The 25,699-nt window shown below is 42.4% G+C and overlaps 1 protein-coding gene across 2 annotated transcripts; it reads right to left on the bottom strand.

Moving 5' to 3' along the window:
- Positions 1-729: 729 nt before the first annotated feature.
- c1qtnf1 (C1q and TNF related 1) lies at positions 730-15,178 on the bottom strand. Of its 2 annotated transcripts, none has more exons than XM_084078625.1 (4): positions 14,956-15,178; positions 6,730-6,869; positions 6,202-6,335; positions 730-3,053 (listed from the first exon to the last, which is right to left on the bottom strand). In XM_084078625.1, the coding sequence occupies exons 2-4, from the start codon at positions 6,867-6,869 to the stop codon at positions 2,503-2,505; spliced, it is 825 nt and encodes a 274-aa protein (XP_083934751.1). In that variant the 5' UTR covers positions 14,956-15,178; the 3' UTR covers positions 730-2,502. The 2 variants fall into 2 exon arrangements, with proteins under 2 accessions (XP_083934751.1, XP_083934752.1); XM_084078626.1 differs by lacking the exon at positions 14,956-15,178 and adding an exon at positions 13,281-13,376.
- Positions 15,179-25,699: the final 10,521 nt, after the last annotated feature.

The raw sequence follows: 25,699 nt of genomic DNA, 5'->3' as shown, positions 1-25,699 counted from the left end.
TATTGCTCCTATGTTGTTGTACATGCTAGACTCAAAAGGAGCTAAATGCATTGCATGTGACTCAACATAATGCATAATCTGTACATTCTGTAGAAATTCCATAATAACTAGAAATGCATTATGGAACGTTTTTAATACTTGGAAAGATGCAGTGGAAGATGCAGATTTTATTATGCCATAAGACCTATTGGCTGGAGAGAGGCCATTCTTTCTTCGGTGTTTTTTATTATCTGTGCTCAGCGTTGATCATCAGCATTTGGGAACTTAGGTATGCCTCTCCAAAATTTGGAATTCATTAAGATCTTGCATGTGTTTCGACATGTGGATTGGAGCGCACACACGTGCTGTGCGTGTGTGTTTATGTGTGTGTGTGTGTGTGTGTGTGTGTGTGTGTGCGTGTGTGCGTGTGCGTGTGCGTGTGCGTGTGCGTGTGCGTGTGCATGTGTGTCAGTGACGACAAGAATAAGAGGCATAATATTTGCTGTCTGTGTCTACAGAGTGGCTGTGCATGTGAAAAGGGCTGAACCAGAATCGGGGTCTTTCTCTCTCTCCAACACATTCCACCAAGTCCTCTGTGAACATTTGGCAAGTACACACACCATCAAACACATCCAGGAGAAACAGTGTCACACCCACCACTCCCACACACACACACACACACATGCACGCACGTACACACACACACACACACACGCACATACTTAACACACAATGCACTGGATGCATCCAGACTTTCATGATTTTAATGAGGAAGATTTGTATCCATGCTGAACAACATTATCAAACAACCTGCGTAGAGAATCAGCCAGCAGAGAAGTTACCTGACAGCATAACAACATGTACATCTGCAGGCAGTCGAAGCCTTTTCCTGTCAAGGCATCTCTTGGACTGAACCATTTCCTGAGGCGTAATTCCAAACGTATCACACTGAAGATCTGATTGAGCCCATTTTTCATATCATATCCCTCATTAGATCACGTATGTACTCCCAATGCTATGTATATCCGTCTCAATATAGCAGGCGAGCCAATATCTATATCACTTTAAAGTAAACAAATAAGATTCAAATGATTTGTGGCCTATAAATACAGGATAGATGGGGTCGGAATGGAGCTTTGGAACAATCCCAGGCTTTTGGCATCCCTGGGGAGTATCTAATCTCATCGGCTGTCTTCAGATTCAGCCCAAACAAATGCTGCTGTCAAAAACCCAACTGGACATTCACAATGACAGCTGGTTTCAAAGGAAATGTACTGGTATGCAAACAGATTTACTGGATTCTTTACTCATATCCAGGATTTTCTTGGACTCCTTTCAGTGTTCTCTTTGAGTATTGTGTGACTGTGTGTTGTGACATAATAATAAATGTCATAGCATACATTTATACAAAGATACTAGAGAATTTGTACAACTTTGTGGAGCTGAAATATACATAAATGTAAACAGAGTTAGCATTAGGTTTAGACACAAAATCCTTTCTAAAACACAAACGTTTTAGAAATGTGTTTTTTTTAGATCTCTACTCCTAAATAGCACCAGTATGTTTTTAATACAGTATGCAATTTAATATGAAAAGCATTGTCATTTATACATTTTTGTGTGAGTGCAGGATATCAAATGCATCCATCCCATTGTCTGTTATAAGGAAAGAACAAAATCCCTGATATAATTTGCCTGTGTTTTTATATTTTATACCATTATAATATATATCTTAATGCTGGTTAATTGCAAATGTAAAAAGATAAAAAAATACATACACGCAAAAACCTATATACACCATATGTGTAGAGTCTTACAGCTGTGTTTAGGGTTCAGAATGATTTACTTATTCCATGTGGTTTGTACAGATTGAGCACTGAAAGTGGAAACTGAATACAAACTGAGAATCCAGCGCTCGATTAAGCACAATAAATTGTTATTGACCAAACATGACATCGTTACTAGGAAATGAATTCATGACTACTATTTATTGCCTAACTGTCTCCCTAATTATCTGACATCTTTATATAATGGGTCCAATTCAACACATATCATAACTTAATCTTGAAATACATTTGAAATGCTGTTGAATTGTCTGAAACAGATGTTTGCTAAAACCTTCCATAATACCAGTTCGGTATAATTAACCACTAATTAGCCCTATTTAAAAACTGTTTGTGAGATTGTATCTGCTATTTATTATTTTATTTTAGTCGTTTTTTGTGTGAAAGATTTCGCCTATAATAACATGCCCAAAACAGGGACGCCAGGTTGAAACGTATTAATAGTGTACATTGTTTCATTATGCATCAGGGATTTCAAGCCCTTTTTGTCCAGAATCTGCTGTTTCAACAGCGACATCCTCCCCAAAGCGACATCCACACGACTTTGATTGTTTTTCATACCGGCCAGTTAGCGCACTATATATGTACACGCATCTCAATGCCACTTATCCTTTCCACGCAGAGCAAGTCTTCCTTATCACCTGTTGTCCTCCCATCCCGCCCTCGCACGCGTACCGCACTATATCTCACTTTTGGGCTTGATGAGGTGACCGTTAAAGGTCACGTAGGTGTCAAAGTCATCGCTGAAGATGGCGTTCTCCCTCTCGCCCTTAAAGAGTCTGACCCACACCTGGTCCTCTCGCTCCAGCTGCAGCATGAGGCTCTGGCTCTGCATGATGGACCGGTCGCTGGGCTGCGCGTACAGGATCACCACCTCGCGCTCGTTGTGCATCACGTGCATGTACGTCTCCTTCTGGTTCCACGTGTGCACGTTCAGGCTGAAGTAGTAGATCCCGGGCACGTAGCAGTAGAACTTGCCGGTGAACATGTTGAAGTGGCCGTACAGGTTGACGAGCTCCGTGTCGAACACCAGCGTCTGGTAGTAGTCGTTGGAGTGCACGGCTTTCTTGCGGCCCACGGAGAAGGCGGCGTAGTAGGTCTTGCAGGGTTCCCCCTGGGCCCCCATGCCGCCCTTGGTGCCCTTGCCGCCCGCGTGGCCCCGCGGACCCATCTGGCCGGCTTTGCCCAACTTACCGTAAGGTCCGCGCTCACCACTGTCCCCCTTCTCACCTGGAAGAGGCACGACCAAAATGATGTCAGCCATTGTTAACCAGAAACACCAATAACGCACATCCTCCGTTCCTTGGTGCTGAGCTTTTAACTGTAAAAACAGTAGTACTAAGACAAAGATAAGGCTCGCAACTCACTTTGATGCTCCAGGTTTTATTTCAAACAAACAGCTGATACGACGTTTCGACCCTTTCGGTCTTTTTCAAGTAACATACTTGAAAAAGACCGAAAGGGTCGAAACGTCGTATCAGCTGTTTGTTTGAAATAAAACCTGGAGCATCAAAGTGAGTTGCGAGCCTTATCTTTGTCTTAGCCATTGTTAACCGCCAAAGGCCATACGTTGTCATACTACAAATAGTGAAAATATCTGACTACAAGCTCACGTGTCGCATCGCTGTGCGTCGTGAGCTTGTAGATCTGCTATTTTCAGAATTTGGAAATGGTTAATGTGGTGTTACGCACAGATATATGCGTCAAAAGCTAATTCATAGAAATGTCACAGTTGATAGGAGAATTCACCTTTTGAGCGGTACCGGCAGTGGCGTGCACAGACATTTTGAGGGGCAGGTGCTCAAGTAAATTATACTTTTTTTGTTTACTTGGTCTGCTCTTTTTTCCCTCTACACCTATACCTCTTTACCAAAAATAGCCGATCTACAAGCTCACAACGCCTCGCAGCGCGAGGCGTTGTGGGCTTGTAGATCTGCTATTTTTGGCTAAAGTTCTCCTCAAAAAAGGGATGCTAGGTTTCGAGTGGTTATGGTAAAAAGAAAAATCATATCACATAAAGATTTGGCGGACCCCCTGTAGTAACTCTGAGGACCCCCTAGGGGTCCCGGACCCCCTGTTGACGACCCCTGCTGTAAAAAAACGTTTTTTTCCTTTTTTTCAAAAGGGCACTTCTGGTCAAGAGGGCAAAGGGCAGGTGCTCTAGCACCACCTAGAGTCTATCTGTGCACGTCCCTGGTAGATGGGCGTGGTTACTTAACTGGTGTGACCTGATTAAAGCAGATCAGCTACTGTACATCTGCACAGGTTGACTCAATAGAATTCAGATAGAACACTGTCAAGACTGTGTGTAAGGATGCATAAGCATTAGTGTGAAATTAATATCAGACCACAAGTTGTGGAGAACAATGTGACGTTCAATTACAACTACTGTACCCCTTTTCTTGTGGAGCACGTACATGTAGGGAACGTGTTCTACAAACTTTATGAACTCTTTTTGAAAGATCACAAGATCGCAGTTGGAAAGCATCACTTTTGCTGGTCCAGTGACACTAACGCAGCAGGCGTTAACCTTTCAGCAAAAAAGCTTTTGTTTTAACCAAGAAATAGCTTACCCTACCTTTAATGTAAAAAGTGATCATTCACTCAGTTCAGAACAGATTGTCTGGATTCTGTTACCTGAACATTTTACATTAGATTTGTTAAGATTCAAAATGTAGTCACAAGTGAACCTAGGGAGCATTTAGCCGCAAGCAACTTGGATACAATCTGCATCTAAGTTGCAACAAGCTTCACTGACAGCCCATTCATGAAACAGAAAAGTCCTATCTGATTGTATTAAATGACGATAAACTCACCAGTATTGCACCTGTACAGACATCTTGGGTTATCCTCTTTGTCTCTGTCAAATCTTTGTTTCATAAAATATCATCGTTGTCTCATCGAGCAACTTTTTGTCAATAAGCTCAATGCAGTCATGATTTTTCTATGTGTTTGAGTTTGGAAGCGCTCGTTGTAAATCACCCAACGTCCTTGACAGAGACAAAGAGGATAACCCAAGCTAGCTGTAAAGTTTCGATATTGGTGAGTTTGTCGTTGTTTGATACAATCAGATAGGACTTTTCTGTTTCGTGAATGGGCTGTCAGTGGAGCTTGTTGTAACTTGGATGCAGATTGTATCTAAGTTGCTCACGGCAAGGGGGCATTGTGACTAAGGTGAGGTTCAGGAAAGCACGGAAGTCAAACTGGCCCCTCGCTCGTTCACCCTCCACTCACAAACTGTATGCCCAGGTCACCGCTGGTGCTACCTGTACTGCAGCTTGTCAGTGATAGAACTTCCTCCACTTCCCAGCCTCCTGTAGTAGCATTTAGGTCTTCACTAAGTCAGTATTTTTATTTGTATGTAGACTATCATGTTTTTATGATGCATTTAGGCTCTGCTTTGGGGGGTATGTGATCTCACAGTCTGTGTCATGCTTGCAGTGTTGATTTCGTCGACTAAAACTATGACAAAAAATGTTCGTCGACTACCTTTTTTCACTGACGAAAACTAAATAAGAACTAAGCTACTAAAATGTTATGGAGCGACTAGTGGAGAAGAAATCCAGTAGAACTAACAGAGAATTCATTTTATGTTTGGTTGCACTCCGGTTGCGCTCTGAAAATAGCAATTTTCAGAGCGCAACACCGGAGTAAAATCAGCCATTACGACTCCATCAAGGCACCGCCAAAATACATTTTAGTCGACTATAATCTTATGATATTCAGTCGACTAAAACTAGACAAAAACTAAATGACTAAAATATGACTAAAACTAAACAGAATTTAATTCAAAAGACTATGACAAAATCAACACTGCATGCTTGTGCAGAGTATGCTGTAGTATCACTGGAGTAGATACCCAGAGCAAAATACAATGCGATATCATTGCAGTAAATGGTTTTATCTTGACGAAAGTGTCTGACTAAAGTATTATTCTGCAATTAACCACGGCTGGCTTGGTAAACCACAGAACTTTGGGTTGGGTCTCACACAGCTATGTGTGATATGTGTACCCTGACCCCTGAGGAGGTCAAAGCCACACACCCCAAATTATCCCCTCATATACTCCAACCAACCCGGGCTTCTCCAGCTGTGATTGGTTCCTCGGTGCTATTAAACTGTCCTCCATCTATCTTCATTTCCCAAGGACCGGCGAGAGTTGGGGCTGGGACAGTCCGTAAACCTTACCTCAAATGACTGTGTGTGTGTGTGTGTGTGTGTGTGTGTGTGTGTGTGTGTGTGTGTGTGTGTGTGTGTGTGTGTGTGTGTGTGTGTGTGTGTGTGTGTGTGTGTGTGTGTGTGTGTGTGTGTGTGTGTGTGTGTGTGTGTGTGTGTGTGTGTGTGTGTGTGTGTGTGTGTGTGTTGTTTCTGTCCGTACCTTTGAGTATGGTGATGTTGATGTGTGGTACCACCTGTGGGTGGTGCTGCGGGTAGTGTGGGTTGGCATACTGAGAGGGCGGCGGCTCCTCTCCGGGGTCGCAGCATCGACGACACTCTCTCACGTCTCTATTGCTGCACGCAGAAACACACACAGAAAACTCACAAAAACTCACAAAGAAATAAGGTTGCAGCAGTGCATATCGTTGCTGTCGGGCAGAAACCTGATCCATATTCTACCCATATTCTAACTTTTTCTGTTTTTATCATAATTGAATGCCTTAGTTGATCATACTACACCGTCACTTTTGCTATTCCCGCAATTTTTGTAACCCTTTTTCACCCGGTGCCAATTATCTAAGTGATCCTGGGCGATATTATTTCTGTTGGCATGTGACAAAAAAAATCTGCAAATATCCGTCATAGAATTCTAAACGTGCAGTTTGAATAGTTTGCCGTGCCCCCGATTGTTTGTTTCAGAACGCTTCTGGGAAACACTTGCAAGCGAAAATGATAGCTATGGCCTAACCTTGCATCTCGGTGGTAATCCCGGGGGTCAATCTGGTCCCTGATCTGTTCTGGGTCCTGTCCTTGGTCGTAGGGCGTGCGGTAGGCTTCAGCCGGACAGGCACAGAAGAGCACTAGAGCCCACACTCTGAGCACAGTCATCTGTGACACACAGCAGGACACACGTCATTGAAGTCATTGACATCAGCAGCAATATGACGGAACCATGTGAAATCGTATTTGTGTCGGGCCAAAGCCAGATCTTAAAGGGATAGTTCACCCAAAAAAACATAATCTATTGATTAGTCACCCCATGGCGACTTGAATTCATGGATACATTTTTTTGTTTTTGTCGCATTCCTAAGCCAACAATTTGATGACCAGCGCGGACCGGTAGGAAGCGGTTCCGATAGGAGACACAAAGGAGACTCTTTGTGTCTCCTACCGGAACCGCTGCCGGTCATCAAATTATTGGCTTAGGAATGCGGCAAAAAAAAAATATATCCATGAATTCAAGTCTCCATTGGGTGACTAATCGATAGAAAAAAAGTCATTTTGGGGGTGAACTATCCCTTTAAAATGAGTGAATACGGTTTTGCAGACAGTTGTGACCATAATTCACTTTGCTGAAACACTTGAAAACAGTATTTTTCATCTCAGTTAATATAGCGCGTTGTTTTACTGCGATCATGCCATAATTACATGCTATAACTGTAATTAGATCAGCATGCAGTGTTTTAGCTTGTCCAAAAAAGACCTCTCCGTGATGATTGCAGAACACAGCACTCTAAACAGGATATGTGGTGCAGCCTGCAGACTGCACACAATGGTGTCCTGCTATAATGAGTTTGTGGAAGATAAGCTTTTGTGAATATAGTTTGTTTCATTTTGGAGCTCTCGTATGACATGTTTACTCGAGAAAGAACTGCAAAAGAATGCCTTTTGACACAAGATCCTAATTAGTATAAAAGTGCTTTAAAAGAATCTATCTCTATAGCGGCTCCACCAAACATTCAAGGACAATGAATAAGGGAATTGTCAGTCCCACTGTGTCTGAGTTAAAGGTCTCATAATATCACCATACTGTATGTGAGGGCACAAATGTTAATGTACGTTGGAAACTGAGCACATGACAGTAGGCTAAATGTTGATCTGTGGCATAAAGGTTTTCTCTATGCCAGTGGTTCTCAAAATGGATTTCAGGGACTATTTGGGGTCCTTTAGGGGGGGTCTAAATTGACCCTTACATGTCTGTAACTCTGACAGTATAGAAATGGAACCAAATGGACCCGTTAGGGTCCATTTGGTTCCATTTTTATACTGTCAGAGTTAAGGCGAGATCTTGACATTTTTAAGTTTGAGAACCATTGCTCTGTGCCATACATAGAATTTTATGTATAGAAAATATTCTAAAAAGCCCAATTTAAACTCTTTATGCTGACAAAATCCCAAAAGGCATAGAACACTGAATTCCTTAACAAAATAGCGAATGAAACAGTTGCATATTTAAACATAAATCCTCAAACCCAACAAAAGTAATGACTTCCTTTGCAATTTGACAGACAGGAAGCTAACTCTGTTTATCAAAGGAGCTGGCTCCGTAATCTAAAGTGGGGGCCTCCGGTTTTTCGACCACATGTCCCTAATCTGACCAGAGGAGGTCGTTAAGACACCGCTGATTGTTGTTCTAGTTCAATTAGGGTATTAGACCATAATCGCTCCCTTGATTTGCTTTCAGTCAACCTTCTTTACAGTTGTTTTTTCTTTCTTTCTTTCTCAATTATTATCTATAGGGCCCAGATAATTGCCTAGATTCTAGGCAATGGTTAGGTATTTGCCAGCATTTTAACCATCCTGGGGTCATTGCTTCATCTACTTGATCTCTCTCTCTCTCTCTCTCTCTCTCTCTCTCTCTCTCTCTCTCTCTCTCTCTCTCTCTCTCTCTCTCTCTCTCTCTCTCTCTCTCTCTCTCTCTCTCTCTCTCTCTCTCTCTCTCTCTCTCTCTCTCTCTCTCTCTCTCTCTCTCTCTCTCTCTCTCTCTCTCTCTCTCTCTCTCTCTCTCTCTCTCTCTCTCTGATGCAGTATCTATCTTTCTTTCTTTCCCTATGATGCAGTCAGTGATTGCCCTGCCGGGGAAAGACTTTCCAAAACAGAGCCAGTCACCATTGAGTGACTGCTTGAAGAGCACAGCTCCGTCTTTAGGAGGGTAATGGGTTTCCTTTGAAGTCTGAATAGCAAAGAAGAAAAACACAAATCATTCAACTCCCATTAAAGAAAGAAAGGCCTTTTTTCTCTTCTTTTTTTGTGTGGACGAGTTGTAATAAATTAAACATGGAGCCCGCTATTACCCAAAAGAGAGAAGGAGGCTGTTTGTACTGGCAGATGGTCTTCAGTCACTGTCTAATATGTGAAAAGACTAGAAATAAGAATTTGAAAAATGAACAAACAGATGAAGAGAGAGGGGGGGGCATGTCATGTTAGGCCATGGATAACAACTTGAACAAAGCAAATGAGATGAATAAGAGATGTGTAAGCATCAAACGTGATTTGTGCTATGACACTTTGGTGTGTGTGTGTGTGTGTGTGTGTGTGTGTGTGTGTGTGTGTGTGTGTGTGTGTGTGTGTGTGTGTGTGTGTGTGTGTGTGTGTGTGTGTGTGTGTGTGTGTGTGTGTGTGTGTGTGTGTGTGTGTGTGTGTGTGTGTGTGTGCAAAAAAAATGCAAAAATACAAATTATCTATATGAAAAAAAGACAATAGCATAATCACCCCAAACATTTCACTGTGCGATGTGTTGTGAGCTTGTAGATCGTCTATTTTCGCTACGAAATAGGGCTTAAGTGGTTAAGTCGGGGACAGGTTCAGAGGTCAGTAGAGTGAACGCATCAGATTAAGCAGGGATTAAAGATTCCACCCCGGCCCCTAGGAGCCTTTGAACTTCACCAGCTACTACAACAAGGCTGACATGGGGTCTGAGATGAAACGACAGAGTCACCTCCACATTTGTAAACTTTTACACACATGCATCCTCTCTAATCTGTAGATAAGATAACGGGACAAGTCAATGAACACTTAAGGCTTTTGAAGGCGGCGTGTCTGCCTAATGTTCAAAGATGTAAAGCTTTATTCCACTCAGTGGCTCAATATTTAAAACTACATTCTTAACCCTCGTGACCAAAGCGTCTGGAGCCAGCTGCTTGTCATGAGGTGTTATTTTCTGAGATTTGCTACATATACACAATAGCAAACACTTCTGCAAACTATCGACGGCACCCACAGATGTCTTTAGACTGTTTGTTCCTTTAATGTGTACTTTGAAATGTTCTGTGTCATTTCAAAATAGACACGTGGATGTTTACTTACACTGCAATGACTTGCCTTCTCTCTTTTTTCCCCCCAGTTGCCTTTCCCCTTTGAATTCTTCCTATTTGTTTAGGCTATAGTATGTTTGCGGTCCCACGTCCGATCTCACGCTATTGACCCTTTCTAAACTTCCTGTGGATCTCAAGTCCAAAGGGTTGTTTACACTCTAGCTAATTACGTGTGAAAACATAAGAAGTCAATGAGGAGCATACATGTGCACTCACACATGTGTAATCAAAACAATTAAAAAAATAAATAAACATTTAAACAAATTATTGTAATACATCCATGTGTCCGTTTGAGTGCAGCACAGTGAGGTTTGTTTGAACTGCACTAGTACGTCATTCCTGACCAGAACAGTTTAGGAAAATCTTCTCCAACTTCAGTAACTGTTCCTTGGCTTGTAGTACACGTTGTACTTCTGTGTGTGTGTGTGTGTGTGTGTGTGTGTGTGTGTGTGTGTGTGTGTGTGTGTGTGTGTGTGTGTGTGTGTGTGTGTGTGTGTGTGTGTGTGTGTGTGTGTGTGTGTGTGTGTGTGTGTGTGTGTGTGTGTGTGTGTGTGTGTGTGAGTGTGTGCGCGCCAAATCTGTATTCTCCAGGGTATCTGTGGTACATCCGCGTCCAGTGGTTGTTCCGCTCTAAAAGATCTAAGACGGTCATATCAGACACTAGGGGTCAAAGTCAAGGTTCTAAGACAACAAACTTAAGCCTGAGAGTCGGTCTTACAAAAGGATGATTCCCAACAGACCTAAATCTCTGTTGATCGTGCCGACGGCAGCTGGAGCAGTGCGCTGTCTGTCTGTGTGCACATTTTGTAGTTGGAGCATCATCAAGCCGACCTATATCAGATTTAAGGTTACTAGGTTACGTATCTGGACAATGAGTAGATGAGTAGTTAAATCTCTGTTGATCACACGGACGGCAGCTGGAGCAGAGCGCCGTGTGCACATTTAGTTGGAGCATATTGTCAAGACAACCGATCAGATTAGGGTTACTGGGTTACGTGTCTGGACAATGAGTACAGTGGCTAGGCGATGTGAACCTCCTTTAATGTCATTTGGCATTCTGTGTCTACTATTCATCTCGAGTGTTCTATACCAGATGAGAGGCTGACCACGGAGAAGCATCCGCAGAGACCTTCAGTGCAGCTGCCTGTTTTGTCTGTGAGATACAACTCCTGCCAACACAGAAACCAGAGCTGGCCTGGATTCCTGCCAAATCTCACTGCTAACCCACATTTCTGAGGAGCACAGAGGAAAGTTGTTTTGACTCATTATTGCGCACACATACAGATGAATGTGAACTACAGCAGGTCCCAGAAACGATATTCCAGTGGTTCTCCGCCCTTATTGCACTGGGAACCATCTAACGTAATTCACATCTATCCTTGGCACCCTCAATAAATTAGAAAACCATGACTGACGTCTTTGGTTTGTAGAGTAAGCTGCAAACAAAAATAGAAAACAACATTGCAGTCAGGGACGTGCACAGATAGACTCTAGGTGGTGCTAGAGCACCTGCCCTTTGCCCTCTTGACCAGAAGTGCCCTTTTGAAAAAAAGGGCAGGGGTCTTCAACAGGGAGTCCGGGACCCCTAGGGGGTCCTCAGAGTTACTACAGGGGGTCCGTCAATTCTTTATGTGATATGATTTTTCTTTTTACCATAACCACTCGAAACCTAGCATCCCTTTTCTGAGGAGAACTTTAGCCAAAAATAGCAGATCTACAAGCCCACAACGCCTCGCGCTGCGAGGCGTTGTGGGCTTGTAGATCGGCTGTTTTTGGCAAAGAGGTATAGGTGTAGAGGGAAAAAAGAGCAGACCAAGTCAATAAAAAAATGTATAATTTACTTGAGCACCTGCCCCTCAAAATGTCTGTGCACGCCACTGATTGCAGTATAATGCACAAATCAATTCAAATGATTGAGCACACATTTTGCAGTCATTCCATAGGTCAGAAAGAGGAGCTGGTTTGTAAACAAGAGTGTCTGTGGTCCAACCCACCAAATGAAACCTCATAGTCCTATAGCATCACATAACAATGGACCCATGTTGCATTTAAAAGACCTATTCTCATGCCGCCTCATATGAGTGCATGCTGAGACCTGCCCATGGCGTAATGATTCAAGTGTGTGTGTGTGCCTGCTTGCATGCGGGCGTGTGTGCACGCATGGAACATAGGTGTGTGCAGTCATGTGTTTCTGCATGTCTACGCGTGCCTAAGTGTCTGCTTACTTATCATGTCAACATACTTTTAATGCTTGTATGCGTCTGTTAAATGGTGTAATGATTGTTTGAGAGCATACGTGCGTGCGGCCATGCGTACGACTGCGAGCGTGCATGTGCTTATTTGTCTATACACACGACAAGGAGAGATATTAAACTTAAGGCCCCTCTGTAAAGCAATGCCAGGTGTGATGGTTTAGATTTGGTGGGGTTCTAAGCTCCCATTTGTTTCTGTTAGAGAGTGTGTGTGTGTGTGTGTGTGTGTGTGTGTGTGTGTGTGTGTGTGTGTGTGCGTGTGCGCGTGTGTGTGTGTGCGTGTGTGCGGCGCGCACGTGTGGGCGTGTTCTTACGCGCACGTGCACTCATCTCACAACTCTGGCCAGACATCCCAGTTCATGCCCCAGTTACTCCTACTGGTTAACAGGCCCGTGGGTCACTGGGTTTGGTCCCGGCCCACTACAGACATCTGTTGAAACTGCACCAGTACCATGGGCTGTGTACACACACACAGTGTTCCAACTGCGCCTTTGTTATAAGTAATGACAGGGGTTGGAGTAGCTTCAAAACCACACACAAGAATATCAACGAAGACAATCTACTGCAATCATTCAAGCGTCTCATCTGAAAGTATAGTCAGTCATTTTGGTGATTATTCGTCTGTTGTTGAGGTGACTGAAAAGTGGTTTGGCTACGCGAGTTTATCCTTGAGAAAGTGTCCCTCCTTTAATATAAATAATCTGATGGCAGGCGGGGTACAAAGGAGTAGGCTGAATGTAAATTGAACGCAGCACCACAGAGTCTAGACAGCTTAATACCCAGCAAATTGTCATATTGTTCACTAGCGACAAGCCTGTCATAATGGCTTATTGTTGCTGGACCAAAATAACCTATTTTCAACCAAAGAAATGAGACACATGCGTGTTTTTTTAGTTGAGTGAATTCCGTTATTTTCTGGGAGCAATGGGCTTTACTCCTGTCGTGCCATGTACCTTGTACCATGGGCGTTTGTTGACCTTAGTGGTGGTTGCTATGATGACATTCGTCCAAAACCCCCCCAGCCACGCGTCTGTGCTGTTCTGAAATGTAATCACCTGGAGACATGGGCGCCATTAATCACACACAATACGCACAAATGCACTCATATGTCACATGCTTGCACCTGCTGCATGAGGTTACATGTTCATTAATTTTACATGAATATCAGGGCTCACAAACAACCCACAGCATAGTGTAAGGTCCAGGGCAAGAGCATGAGGTAAAAGGTTGGCCTGATCTGGACATGGAAAAAACACAACATAACAGTTTGATTGCATTATGTAAGTTTTGGCTTAGTTTTGATTTGTTCCACTTTTAATTTATTCCACCCCCCACCCCTTAACCTCACCCTCTCTCTCTCTCTCCCCCCCTTCCCTCTCTGTATATCTCTTTCTTAACACACACACACACACACACATGCACGCATGCAGACAGACACACACACACACACACACACACACACACACACACACACACACACACACACACACACAAACACTCGCACGCACGCACGCACGCATGCACGCACGCACACACACACACACACACACACACACACACACACACTGCAGTAGTAGGGCTTCTGCTGGGCGTTGTGATGGCATGCCCAAAGAATTCCTATCTGAGATTTGTCTCATCTTTCACGGTGCGCTCCTCGCATTCCGTGACCTTTTATTAAGACAGACCATCAAATTACAGCTGCGAAATATCATTATTAGTCCTCTGTCTTGTGTCCCAAACACAATCACACGGGCGGTATTCCTGTCACACAAGGTGGGAGTGGGTGAGGCAAGGTAAAGTATGCTGTCATCCCGCCAAGCACAAATAGCTATTATCGCATCATCATCATTGCAACAAGACAAAACAAAAGCTGTGTCAAAAGCACTTGTGGCTGCAGGATGCTTCGTGGCTCAGCTGCCAGTTAGTGCAGGCCATATGCTCCTTGTCAGTGCGAGGGCCTGGTTTTGAATCTGACCCTGTGTATTGTTTTGCATGTCTCTCCTATCTCTCTCTCCTTGGTTTACCGTCTCTCTGCAGGACACGGACCTATCTGAAATAAAGCACTGGGGCGAGTTTCGCGGCATCATTTTAGGAATCTACAGAAAACCAGTATGGACCCTGACAGCTTTTCCAAGCTCATTGTTACTTTTGTTATAGGCTGGTGTGTGCGTGCGTGCGTGCATGCGTGCCTTCATGTGTGTGTGTGTGTGTGTGTGTGTCAAAAACATGTCCCAATTCACTGCTTTGGACAGATCAGGTGTTGATTTTGCATGTTGTCTGTAGGGGTCACCCCGCCCAGGGGAAGCACAGGGCATTCTGGGTCCCACATCTGGGAATGGTTTGTCCCAGAGCTGCAAAAGCAGCGTGTGTATGTGTTTCTGCATGCACAGACACATGCATTCATGCATTGCATGCTTGCGTGTGCGACTTAGTGAATATCAGTGCCCTTAAGGCCAGTCACAAAAGATCATTATGTATGCCGGTACACAGCACTCTCACAAAGACCCTGCAAGCCACATGACTGGATGCCATTTCAGCCACACAACACAAAAACACACCTCGCCTAGCCTGACGTCTGTCTCATTCCCCCAGTAGAAAGCACTCTTCAGAATAAGAGGACACACTTACTCTCGCCGGTCCAACAACTGTCCGCAGGTGATGAAAGAATATCCTTGCTGAGTCGATGTCTTTATTTTGCGGCTGACTTCGTCTGGCTGGCTTTGTTTGTAGTCTCTGCGTTGTGTTGAGTTGATCTTTGTTGGTGTGTCCCCTCAGATCCTGCTGTCATCCTCTCCTCTCGCTCTCTCCTCAAACTCAAAACACGCCGCCGCCGCGTCTGCCGGGAGCCCCGCTCCTCCTACATAGCGGAGGAGCAGAGGGTGGGGGGTGGGGGGTAGGGGAGTGGGGAAAGGGGAGGAGGAGAGAGGGAGGGGGTGGTTGGAGAGAGAGCGAGAGAGAGAGAAGCATAGATGAATGGTTGGAAGGAGGAGCAGACTCATGAAAGAAAAAATAACAAAAACGACAGGGGAGAAGGAACAGGAGTGGAGTGGACTGTGTGTGCGTGCGCGCGCGCGCATGTGTGCGTGCGTGAGTGTGTGTGGGAGGGAGGTAGAGTACAGACAGTAGCTTTGCCTCTGTCAACATTCAACAGTTGCCCTGTAGAAAGTTTTAATGGAAGTGATTGCAACGTTGTACTTCTCCTCGTGTCCTGCATGAATCTGATCTTCATATGCCCTTGGGTTGCCAAGGCGTGTGATGGAGTGCCCGCAGTAACGATAATGGGGCTTGCTATTCAACAGACTGACGTTTTAATTTTCAGGTGTGGAAGCCAGCCAAGAAGTCAGGGATGCTGACAAAACAATATCTTTCATGCTCTGACACGTTGATTAATTACATGTCAAACAATGTCCTAAGAAATATGCATTTTTGTAGCTTGCATTCCAATATGTATGAGCTAAGGATTTTTCCACTGTAAAAGTTTATAATGGCATGGTTTTAGGTTTTCTTTAAATATGTTATGAAGCCTCATTTACTACAATAAGTCCATAAAGGTTTATTGAAGGTGAGAAAAAAACACAACAAACTTTCTATGATAAAGATGAAAATTACAAAATTGGTGATTATTATGTTTTTCTGTATCCGTCCTATTTAACCACTTACGCCCTATATACTTATATAGTCATATCTACAAGCTCATGTGTCACAATGCAGTGCGTCATGAGCTTGTATATCTGCAGTTTTTGCTATTTTTAAAATGAATAAGAACAAATAAAAATGTATAATTACATGCCCAAAACACACACACACACACACACACACACACACACACACACACACACACACACACACACACACACACACACACACACACACACACACACACACACAGTTTGTTGTGAGTAACACTAGTCATCATTGTTAATGATTAACCACTTGAACCCTATTTAATTGTACGAAGTCGAAGTGTATACTGTAGGAAGTATCCAATGTATATCGTTGCAACGTGTTGTGAGCTTGGGGACCGGCTATTTTCACTGAATGTTCGCTTAATATGACATGCCCAGAATAATAGGGATTCTAGTATTTTTGTGGTTAGACATAATGGTTCATTTACTGTTTATCCCTTAATTGGTTCACCCCCTGAGTCCACAACTATTGACAATAACAACAAAACAGGAGAAGGGTTGTTGAGTTCTGTTTAGTTGCAGTCAAACATGTACAGACAATGAAAACAACTGTCTGCCACTAATATCCAAGCTGGCAGGTTTTGTTTGTTTGAGTTATTTCCAACAGGAACAAGGTAATTTGTTACGAGAGGCTTAGTGAGGTAACAGGTTATAAACCACGCTATAAGTACCAACAGCTGCTGTTGATGCTATTCTGGGGGGAAGTTCATGGTGGTTTGTAGTGTTTTTGATTTATTCACTTATAAAAATGGTAAAATGGGCCATAAACGACAACAAAATGCCCTGAATTTAACTATTACATGAAACCATGAAACCAACATGACTCTCTCCCTCCCTCCCTCCCTCTCTCCCTCCCTCTCTCCCTCTCTCTCTCTCTCTCTCTCTCTCTCTGTGTCTCACCACACACACACACACACACACACACACACACACACACACACACACACACACACACACACACAGACACACACACACACACACACACACACACACACACACACACACACACACACACACACACACACACACACACACACACACACACACACACACACACACACACACACACACACACACACACACACACACACACAAAGTATGCAGTAGCGTTACAAATTATGTTTATTATTATCTGCTGACTGGCCAACTCATTGACTCTTCTGTGTAGGTAGAAAAAAGATTTTCAACCATGCAGATGGCTCTCACACTGAGAATGTTATTTCATATCAGCCATAGATTGTTAAACAGTAACACACTGCATGTCTTTTGTTTCCAAAGACAAGGCTTTGGTATAGGTCATTATTGTTCACAGGATCAATGTCATTATTGCTGGTTATGAACAGCTGGAGTTGATTAAACACCACTTAACTATATGTGTTTGGTACTGGAAGTGAATGCAGGGTTGACCATGTTAGACTCATGTCTAACACATGTCCCTGGTTCTGGTTTATTTTATTGTCTCCGCCAGACCGGACGGCCGAAGGCCCGAGCCTATGTTTGCGCGTGCGTCCGTCCGGATTTTTCATATTCCATCCTAATTGGCTACGATTGGCTTCCAAAGTTTGCGGGAGTAGCCCGTTTTGCACAAAATGCTGCAAATTATGAATACACATGCTGCACATTCCCAATAGGCCAAGGAAGAAATGCCACCCAAGATTGTTCAAATCGGCCTGATGGTGGTGCTATAACAGGCTGATTCACGTTTGTCCAAAATTCACACAAATCGGTACACATTATCTCTCGGGTCATGTGATCAAGATCACGTTCCAATTGCCTGCCTTCCAAAGTTTGTGGGCCCTGGGTAAGAAACCCAGCCTGGCGGAGGAGACCTGTGCTCTGAGGAGCACACTTTTCTAGTTTTATAAATGGTATGACCCCAGAAAAAGGTTAATTTATCATAAGTATAAAGATGATTAACAGGAGCAGTGGACACTACAGTGTCAGTATCATGGTCCTGGTGTCAGTATCCTGGTGTCAGTATCCTGGTCAGTACCATGGTGTCAGTATCCTGGTGTCAGTATCCTGGTCAGTACCATGGTGTCAGTATCCTGGTGTCCGTATCCTGGTGTCCGTATCCTGGTTAGTATCCTGTTGTGTATCCTGGTCAGTATCCTGGGGTCAGTATCCATGTCAGTATCCATGTCAGTATCCTGGTCAGTATCAGTATCATAATCAGTATCAATATCAGTATGCTGGTGTCAGTATCCTGGTATGTGAAGTACAGGCGTAGAGGCAGCTTTGTGTAGGATTGTGCATTGAGTCTCATGCCATAGTTCTTGTCTAGCTTTCAACGACAACAAGGTCACTGTGGCCTGCGCTCTCACACACAGTGGCAAACTTTTTGAATGCCTGCTCCAAACTCCATGAAAAACACTCTGCTTGTATTATCAATTTATTCTTAGAAGTTCTCAGACAGTTGGTTTAATATTTGGCAATCAATCTATTGAATGACAATTCATTGCAGTTTTTATCAAATGTATTTTCAAAATACGTACTTGTATCTCAAATACATTTCTCAGACCAGTATTTTGTATTTGTATTGTGAAAACTTTTGATACTTTTGTATCAAAATACTTTTTTATGTATTTTCGCCCATCAGTATCATGGTCAGTATCATGTCAGTTAGGTTAAATGTTGCATTCATGTTGCATTCCACTCAAACATTTATTGTTCCACCGTTCCATCAGGCTTAGTATCAAAATATCCTTAACTTCTCTGATTTATAAACACAAGGTCCCTTAAAGCAGTTGGACATTGGTTGTGAACATGTCATCACCCTTCCAGCAGTGCACGCGCCCAGCCTACATCGTGACTCACCTAAATGTTTGACCCACTTATGAAACTGGACGAGGACCAGCTGAGGACCACAGCTGGCTGCAACGGGGATCCCCTCCGGCCTGGAGGACACAAACCTTCACCTCCTCACTCAACCTTTCAGCCACCTTCACCAAAGACACCTGGGATGATACTTGGACAGCCAGCCCACCAACTCAATTTGGCTACAAAGAATTGACATTCAGAATAACATTCTTATGCATGTGGGTGAAGATGTGGACTGTTTTAAATGTGTGCTTGTTTTAGGTGTCATTTTGTTAAGTGATTGAGTTTTTTTTTTCTTCTTCTTTGTAGAAATACTCAGTGAAAACCCAGCTCCAAACACGGTAAACGTCTTGTTTTTAACTGGGTTACATGCTGATATATCCTCACCCTGGCTCTTAATTTGGTGACAACATTTACCATATGATTGAACTTAACCAACACTTACTGTTTCCTTTTTTTTGCCCCCTCTCAGAGCCTGGTTGGTTGACTATAGTTGATTGACACCTGGCTACCCACAGACATTGTGGCCATGAACTTGGTATAAGTATAATTAACCAGTCTGGATACTGGTGGGCCTCGCCATTTAGCCAACTAGTGCTGTGAGACACCTTGGTTCAAGATCTGGCATCTGCATGCTTTTCTTGATTGTTTGATGCTGGGTTAAGAGAAAACGAAGAAAAAAGTGTCAAATCAAATCATTTGTTTTTATCTTTCATCTCGTTCATCCTTTTTTGTCTCTCACTGTATATGTCTCTCACTCATTCGTGATAATTTATTGTCAGGCCAGACAGCCGAAGGCCAGGGACTATGTTTTCGCTCCTGTCCGTCCATCTGTGTGAGTCTGTGTGTCTGTGAGCAGCTAATCTCCAGCACTGCTGGACCAATCGGCCTGAAACTTTGCATGCATACTCCCGGGAGACCAAGGAAGAACCTCTACCCATGGCCCCCTCACAAATTAAAAGGACAATATCAGTCACCGGAACCAGAGATGTATGATTTCAATTAGTCTAGCATGGTTAAAAAGGAGTTTGAAGATCAATGAGTTTAGACAGGAGGGGAACTTGTCAGATTAAATGAATATCAAATATCTAAATATTGAATCAAGCAACTGAAATCAATGCACACAGAAGCCCAAGATGTTAAAATGACCCCTGAAGTGTTTTAAAGTGAAATACCTGTTTAAAGTAATTTTAGCTCAGCTCTAACTATGTAAAGGAAGTATTCGCACATCCACTTAATTCGTATGTAGGTACGTTGCACAGTGCAAACATGAAAAAATATTCTCATGAACAAAAAGTCCCGCGCACTGCTCAGTTCTAACACCTTCTGGGGGAAAGGGTCCTGCAAGGAGGGGAGGGTGGATGTACTTGGTCTAGCACACTCCATGGGGTGCTGGACCAAGTACACACCAGGGCTCACTGGTCCCGGGAGGAGCTATTCCCATACAAGCGCTGTCCAGCTTTCCTGGCCACAATGTCCATGTGCATTGTCCATCTGATGAGATCTACACACCGAGATACTTGAAACTGCTCACCCTGTACACTGATGTCCCATTGATCATGAGGGGGGTATTGGTATAAGTCCTTCTCCATCCTATACAGAAATCCACAATCATCTCCTTGGTTTAAACTTTGGTTAAGACGTTCAAGAAGAAGCTTTAGTCTTAATCCACCCTTTCTACAGCTACAGAGACATCAAGTATCCTTTATTCCTTTCTGGTGTAAAGTATAACAGCATGCCAGGTCACAGCTTCCGTTTGGAGCAATATCTCAGCCAACATAAACAAACATTATCAAAGCAGGAAACAAACACTGGGGAATGTTTGCCTGCTGTTGCCTCTGCAGTGTATGTGAATATCTGTCTATATCTGCTCTGAGGGTGTCTGAAAGATTGTAAGCTCATGTCCAAAGACTTGGAAGATGAAAACATGTCCCTCCTTGAACATCTTAATATAGTACCTTGAAGAAGGCTTGAAAGATGTGTCAGGGAACAGACGTGATAATAGATGCCTTGTTTCACTGACACAAGCATTTAACAGTTGATCCGTGTTTACATATCCAGTCAATGACCTGTGGCAGCAACTTGCTTGAAAATAAAAGTACCTCAGCTGCTGCCAGGGTATATTAACTAGGACAGAACCAGTGGTGGTCAAAGTACTCAACCCCAGTGCTTGAATTATCAAAGTGTAGATACTCCTGGTAAAATAAATACTCAACTACAAATAAAAGTTGCTCGGCGTCACATAGCGACGCGCTGTGAGCTTGTAGATTGTCTATTGTCACTATATTTAAATGTTTTGATTTTAGTGGTTAATAATGTCTTTTCCCTACCTAGAAATATAGTGGAGTCAAAAGTACAATATTTGTCTTTGGAATGTTGTGGATGAAAGTCATAAGTATCCAAAAAATACTCAAGTAAGGTGCAGATACTCAAAAAAATGATTCAAGTACTGTAATCATGTAAAAATGTACTTTGTTACTGTCCACCGCTGGACAGAACTGAGGGAACACATTACACCTGTTTTACATGATGTACAGTATGTACACTGGTGCCATGTGTCTTTCAGAATTGATTTGAAAGTTCTATCATTGTTAGAAAGGCACTGAATCATTCACTTCCTCCCTACATCACAGTCTCTTTCATTTAATGTTCCCTTGCAGATACCCTCAGGTCCACAGTCCACTACAGCAGCGGTTTTCAAACTGTTGGTCATGACCCATAAGTAGGTCACAGTAGGGCACCAGGTGGTTTGTGGTATGGCCACAATTAACACTCAAGGAAAGTTGTTTCATTTACACAATTCATATCTGAACAATACCTATCTGTTGCACATTTATTTTCATACTTTTTGAGAGAATATTGTATGCTTGACACAATGTTAAGGCAAGCTAATTCCATGCACTATTTGTGACAAAAGATATTCACTATTTTTTTTGATGCTATGATTTGCATGAAGGGATACATATCTATTTGAGAACAGAATGTAACTTGTCATTTTAGATTATTGTTAAAAGATCGCTTGACATACTTTGCACATTTATTATTATTATTATTATTATTATTATCATTTCTTTTTTTCTTTAATATATTATTACGTTAGAATGTTAGCATAATTTTGCGGAACAAGTCCCAACAACATTTCGCTTCTTGTAATTGTATAAGTTAGTGAAAATAAAACCTTTGTTTAGTGTGTTTAAAGACAAGGAGAAAAGAAGAAGACTTTTTTGACATGGTAATGATAATTTATTTCATATTTTACTGCACATATCATATATTTGGTGGGTCCTGGGACAAAAGTTCCTCCAGAATTGGGTCATGGCATGAAATGTTTTGGCAATCCCTGCTGCACAGCATCTCTTGTCCCACAGAAAGAAAATGAGTTCCTCTAGTCTAAGAAATTGGGTGATGCTGCTTTTTGTGTTGCTGCCCCTAGGCTATGGTATGCCTCCTTACCCCAGCATTTCAAAATCAGTGGACATTGCTTTTAATTACCATTTTATAGTTGGAGTGGCTTATTGTTTTGTTATCACATGAAAGGTGCTTTGAAATAGTTTATTTATTAACTGAGCTGTAGGAATGTCAATGATTCAGTGTCCACTAGGTGTCACCATTGCTTCGAAGGCTCCTCCCATTGCTTATAGTAGTGAAACTGCAACAGAAGCATTTCTTAATGTCATTTCACTTGTCACAAAAGTATCCCATAATATCATGTCATCATCATGTCATCTGATCTTTTATTAAGTGGTAATGTGTCTGACTGATTTACCTGCCTTACTGGCCTGAACTTTTAGCCATTCTTCATCTTAAGTTGTGCACTTGTGCAGTGCCATATGCACACACTAAGTTTACACACCAACCAGCAGCATATAGTACAACTACTAGTCAATGACAGCTTGTGAGAGAACTTGAGGTCCTCAGATGAAAGCCACCCACTCCTTTGGAACCACTGAGATTTGGCCATTAGAATGGGCTCCTATGGTTCAGTCTAATTCTCCAGGCCTAATGTGGCAGCCAAGCGAGGTCAGATGAATGCTCCCCCTGTGCTCAGCACTGCGGACCGCCGAGCATCTGCACACCGAACAGAACACAGCGTACAGCTCAAAGGCAGCACACAGATCATGTTGTTCACTGAATGAGTAATTGTTTTGAGTCAGTTTCCATCCAGCAAAAGTTGTAATGATAACAAAGACTGCTAATAAATGTGTTAGGGTGCATTGCACTCTCTGCAGGCGTGTGCCGTGCGTGAGTTTTTGTAAATAATGTGAAAACCACATTGCAGTTTAATTCAGTTTGGCATGGAGACAATGGTTTACATAAGCCCTCTTAGTTGTTGTTTTTTCTTAACAGGCCACTTGGCTTGCACCAGTTGTTTTGATAAGAAAGAGAGAGAGGCAGAGATAGAGAGAACTGTAACCCTCTATTGATTGGATAAAACACCATATTCAGCCAGCTGTTATCACACACTGTCCCAATGTGTGTTGGATTAGTTTTTGTACACTTGTCTCTGGCAAAGCAGGTATTTCCATCTAACCTGCACTGTTCTGAATCTTATAATAACTTTTTTGTTTGTTTTACTTTTACCAACAAGTTAAAAACACAGTTAATGATAATGATAATAGTAAAGCTAACCATAAACACAGAGATTCAAAGATTACCCTTGTGTTCTTTTTGACTCTACAACTTCCTCCTTTCAAGCTTTTCCCCCCAAATATGAGGGGAAAAGCTCGAAAGGAAGAAGTAGAGTAAAAAAGAACACATGTCCCTCATGTTCTACTACACAGAGCATTGTCCAACACGTGCAGGGCCGATTACCCAATCTAAACAACAACAGGCTGCCATGTGAGTAGCCAGAACGCTCCAGTGATTGGCCCATGTGTGACCAATCAGAAAAATCGCAAGGGCTTGTTTGGATTAGAGGGCGTGGCTCAGAGAGCTTTGAATCAAGAGAGTGACACACATGAACTAAGAGAGAGGAAATTGTCTCTCTTCTTGTCTCTCCAGCTCTACACTTCTATCCAACAGTGGTGTAAAGTAACTAAGTACATTTACTCAAGTACTGTATTCAGGTACAATTTTGAGGTATTTTTTACTCTACTGGAGTATTTCCAATTTTCAGTATTTTTACTTCTACTCCACTACATCTCAGAGGCAAATATTGTATTTTTACTCCACTACAATTATTTAAAAGCTTTAGTTACTAGTTACTTTGTAGATTTGAATGATTATTGCAAAACATACATTAACCACTTCTGCCCTATTTCAAAATACAAGCTCACAACGCGTTGCATTGCATCTGCTATTTTCAAATGTTTTAATACATATGATACCTTGTGAAAAACATTATGCATAATGAGTACTTTTACTTTTGATGCCAATACTTTTACTCAAGTAAATTTAGATTACCAGACTTTTACTTGTAACAGAGTATTTCTACATTGCAGTATTGATACTTTTAGAATGAATAATGTGAGTGCTTTTTCCACCACTGTCTACACTTCCATCCAAGTTCGACCACAATTCAAGCAAATGAGTATGAGTGCATGACGGAGCAGCTGATTTATACAGTTTAATTGCTGACATGATAGCAATAACTAAGAACATGACTCACTCTGGTCCAGTCAGACATATGCCATGGGCATTGCAAGTCATTTGTCTATCCTAGATACATCCCTTCACATAATGTGTACCAGGGGGAAACTTGCAATTGCAGCATGGCCTACTTCCCTATATAGAACTGTTAGCATGGCAGAGGGAGACGGGGAGAGATGATGAAGAGGGATTCGGGAGAGGACGGGGGCGTTGAAAGATGCTGAATAAACCTATTTCCACATTTCTCACACTGTTCTAAAACTATCCGATCCAGCCAGAGCAAAGACACATTGCAAATTTGCAATCCTGATCCCTTCTTCTTACACTGTCGGAGGAGTCCTTTATACAAACACAAAAGCAATCATTTTGGTTTGGAGGAGGATGTTTTCAGGCCTAAAGCTTGTCTCTGCATCAATGGTTCATGCATGGATTCCTTCCCCTTGTTTGACATCATGTATATTTTTAGTACTTTGCCTGGAAAAGAAATTCTAGGAAGAAGAATCACAGGATTAGAGAAATTACAGGACAGTGACTCTAATCAGACAGTCTAATTTTACGTAACACACACGCACGCACGCACGCACGCACGCACGCACACACACACACACACACACACACACACACACACTTGTTTATGTTATGTTATGCTTAGGGTAATGAATTTACCAACATGAATTATGGCAGAGAATTTGCACAGACTTTTTTTCAACCCTAGTGTCCATACAAAATGCATTGCAATGGTATCTGTTGACATTTATTTGCATGCTGCCACGTGATGCCCCATCATTGTGGCGTTTCCAGTTCTTGAGTTTGTCACATTCTTTCCAAGTGACAGAATGGAACATGTCATCATCATGCCTCAATAGAATGATTTGTCAAATATCCCTATTATGTTCTGTAAATGCAAGACAAGTCCAAATTCCAATGACATGCTTTTGGTTATTTTAAAATACAATTAGATTAGGTTTTGATGGTACAAAAATAATCACACGGTCATTAATGTTACGCATGGCCTATAATAACCAGTGGTGGAAAAAGTACCCAAATTCTTTACTTAAGTAAAAGTATCAATACTGCAATGTAGAAATACTCAATAAAAAGTCTGGAATTCAAAATTTACTTAAGTAAAAGTACAAAAGTATTGGTTGACAAATCATTGTAGATCGGCTATTTTCAAATCGTCGAAATGTATGTAGGGCTGAAGTGGTTAATGTATGTTTGGTAATAATAATCTAAATCTACAAAGTTACTAGTAACAAAAGTTGTCAAATAATTGT

Source organism: Gymnoscopelus microlampas (assembly GCF_963454915.1).
Source record: "Gymnoscopelus microlampas genome assembly, chromosome: 14".
NCBI lineage: Eukaryota > Metazoa > Chordata > Actinopteri > Myctophiformes > Myctophidae > Gymnoscopelus > Gymnoscopelus microlampas.
The sequence above is the reverse complement of the archived record's forward strand: the minus strand, read 5'-3'. Positions and strand labels throughout refer to the sequence as shown.

Bases quoted from the DNA above. Each gene is read 5' to 3' on its own strand.
- c1qtnf1 (XM_084078625.1), bottom strand. From the start codon at position 6,869: ATGACTGTGCTCAGAGTGTGGGCTCTAGTGCTCTTCTGTGCCTGTCCG. The intron at 6,336-6,729 runs GTTAGGCCATAG...TTCTGCGTGCAG, and splicing joins GATTACCACCGAGATGCAAG to CAATAGAGACGTGAGAGAGT. The intron at 3,054-6,201 runs GTACGGACAGAA...TGCCTCTTCCAG, and splicing joins CAACATCACCATACTCAAAG to GTGAGAAGGGGGACAGTGGT.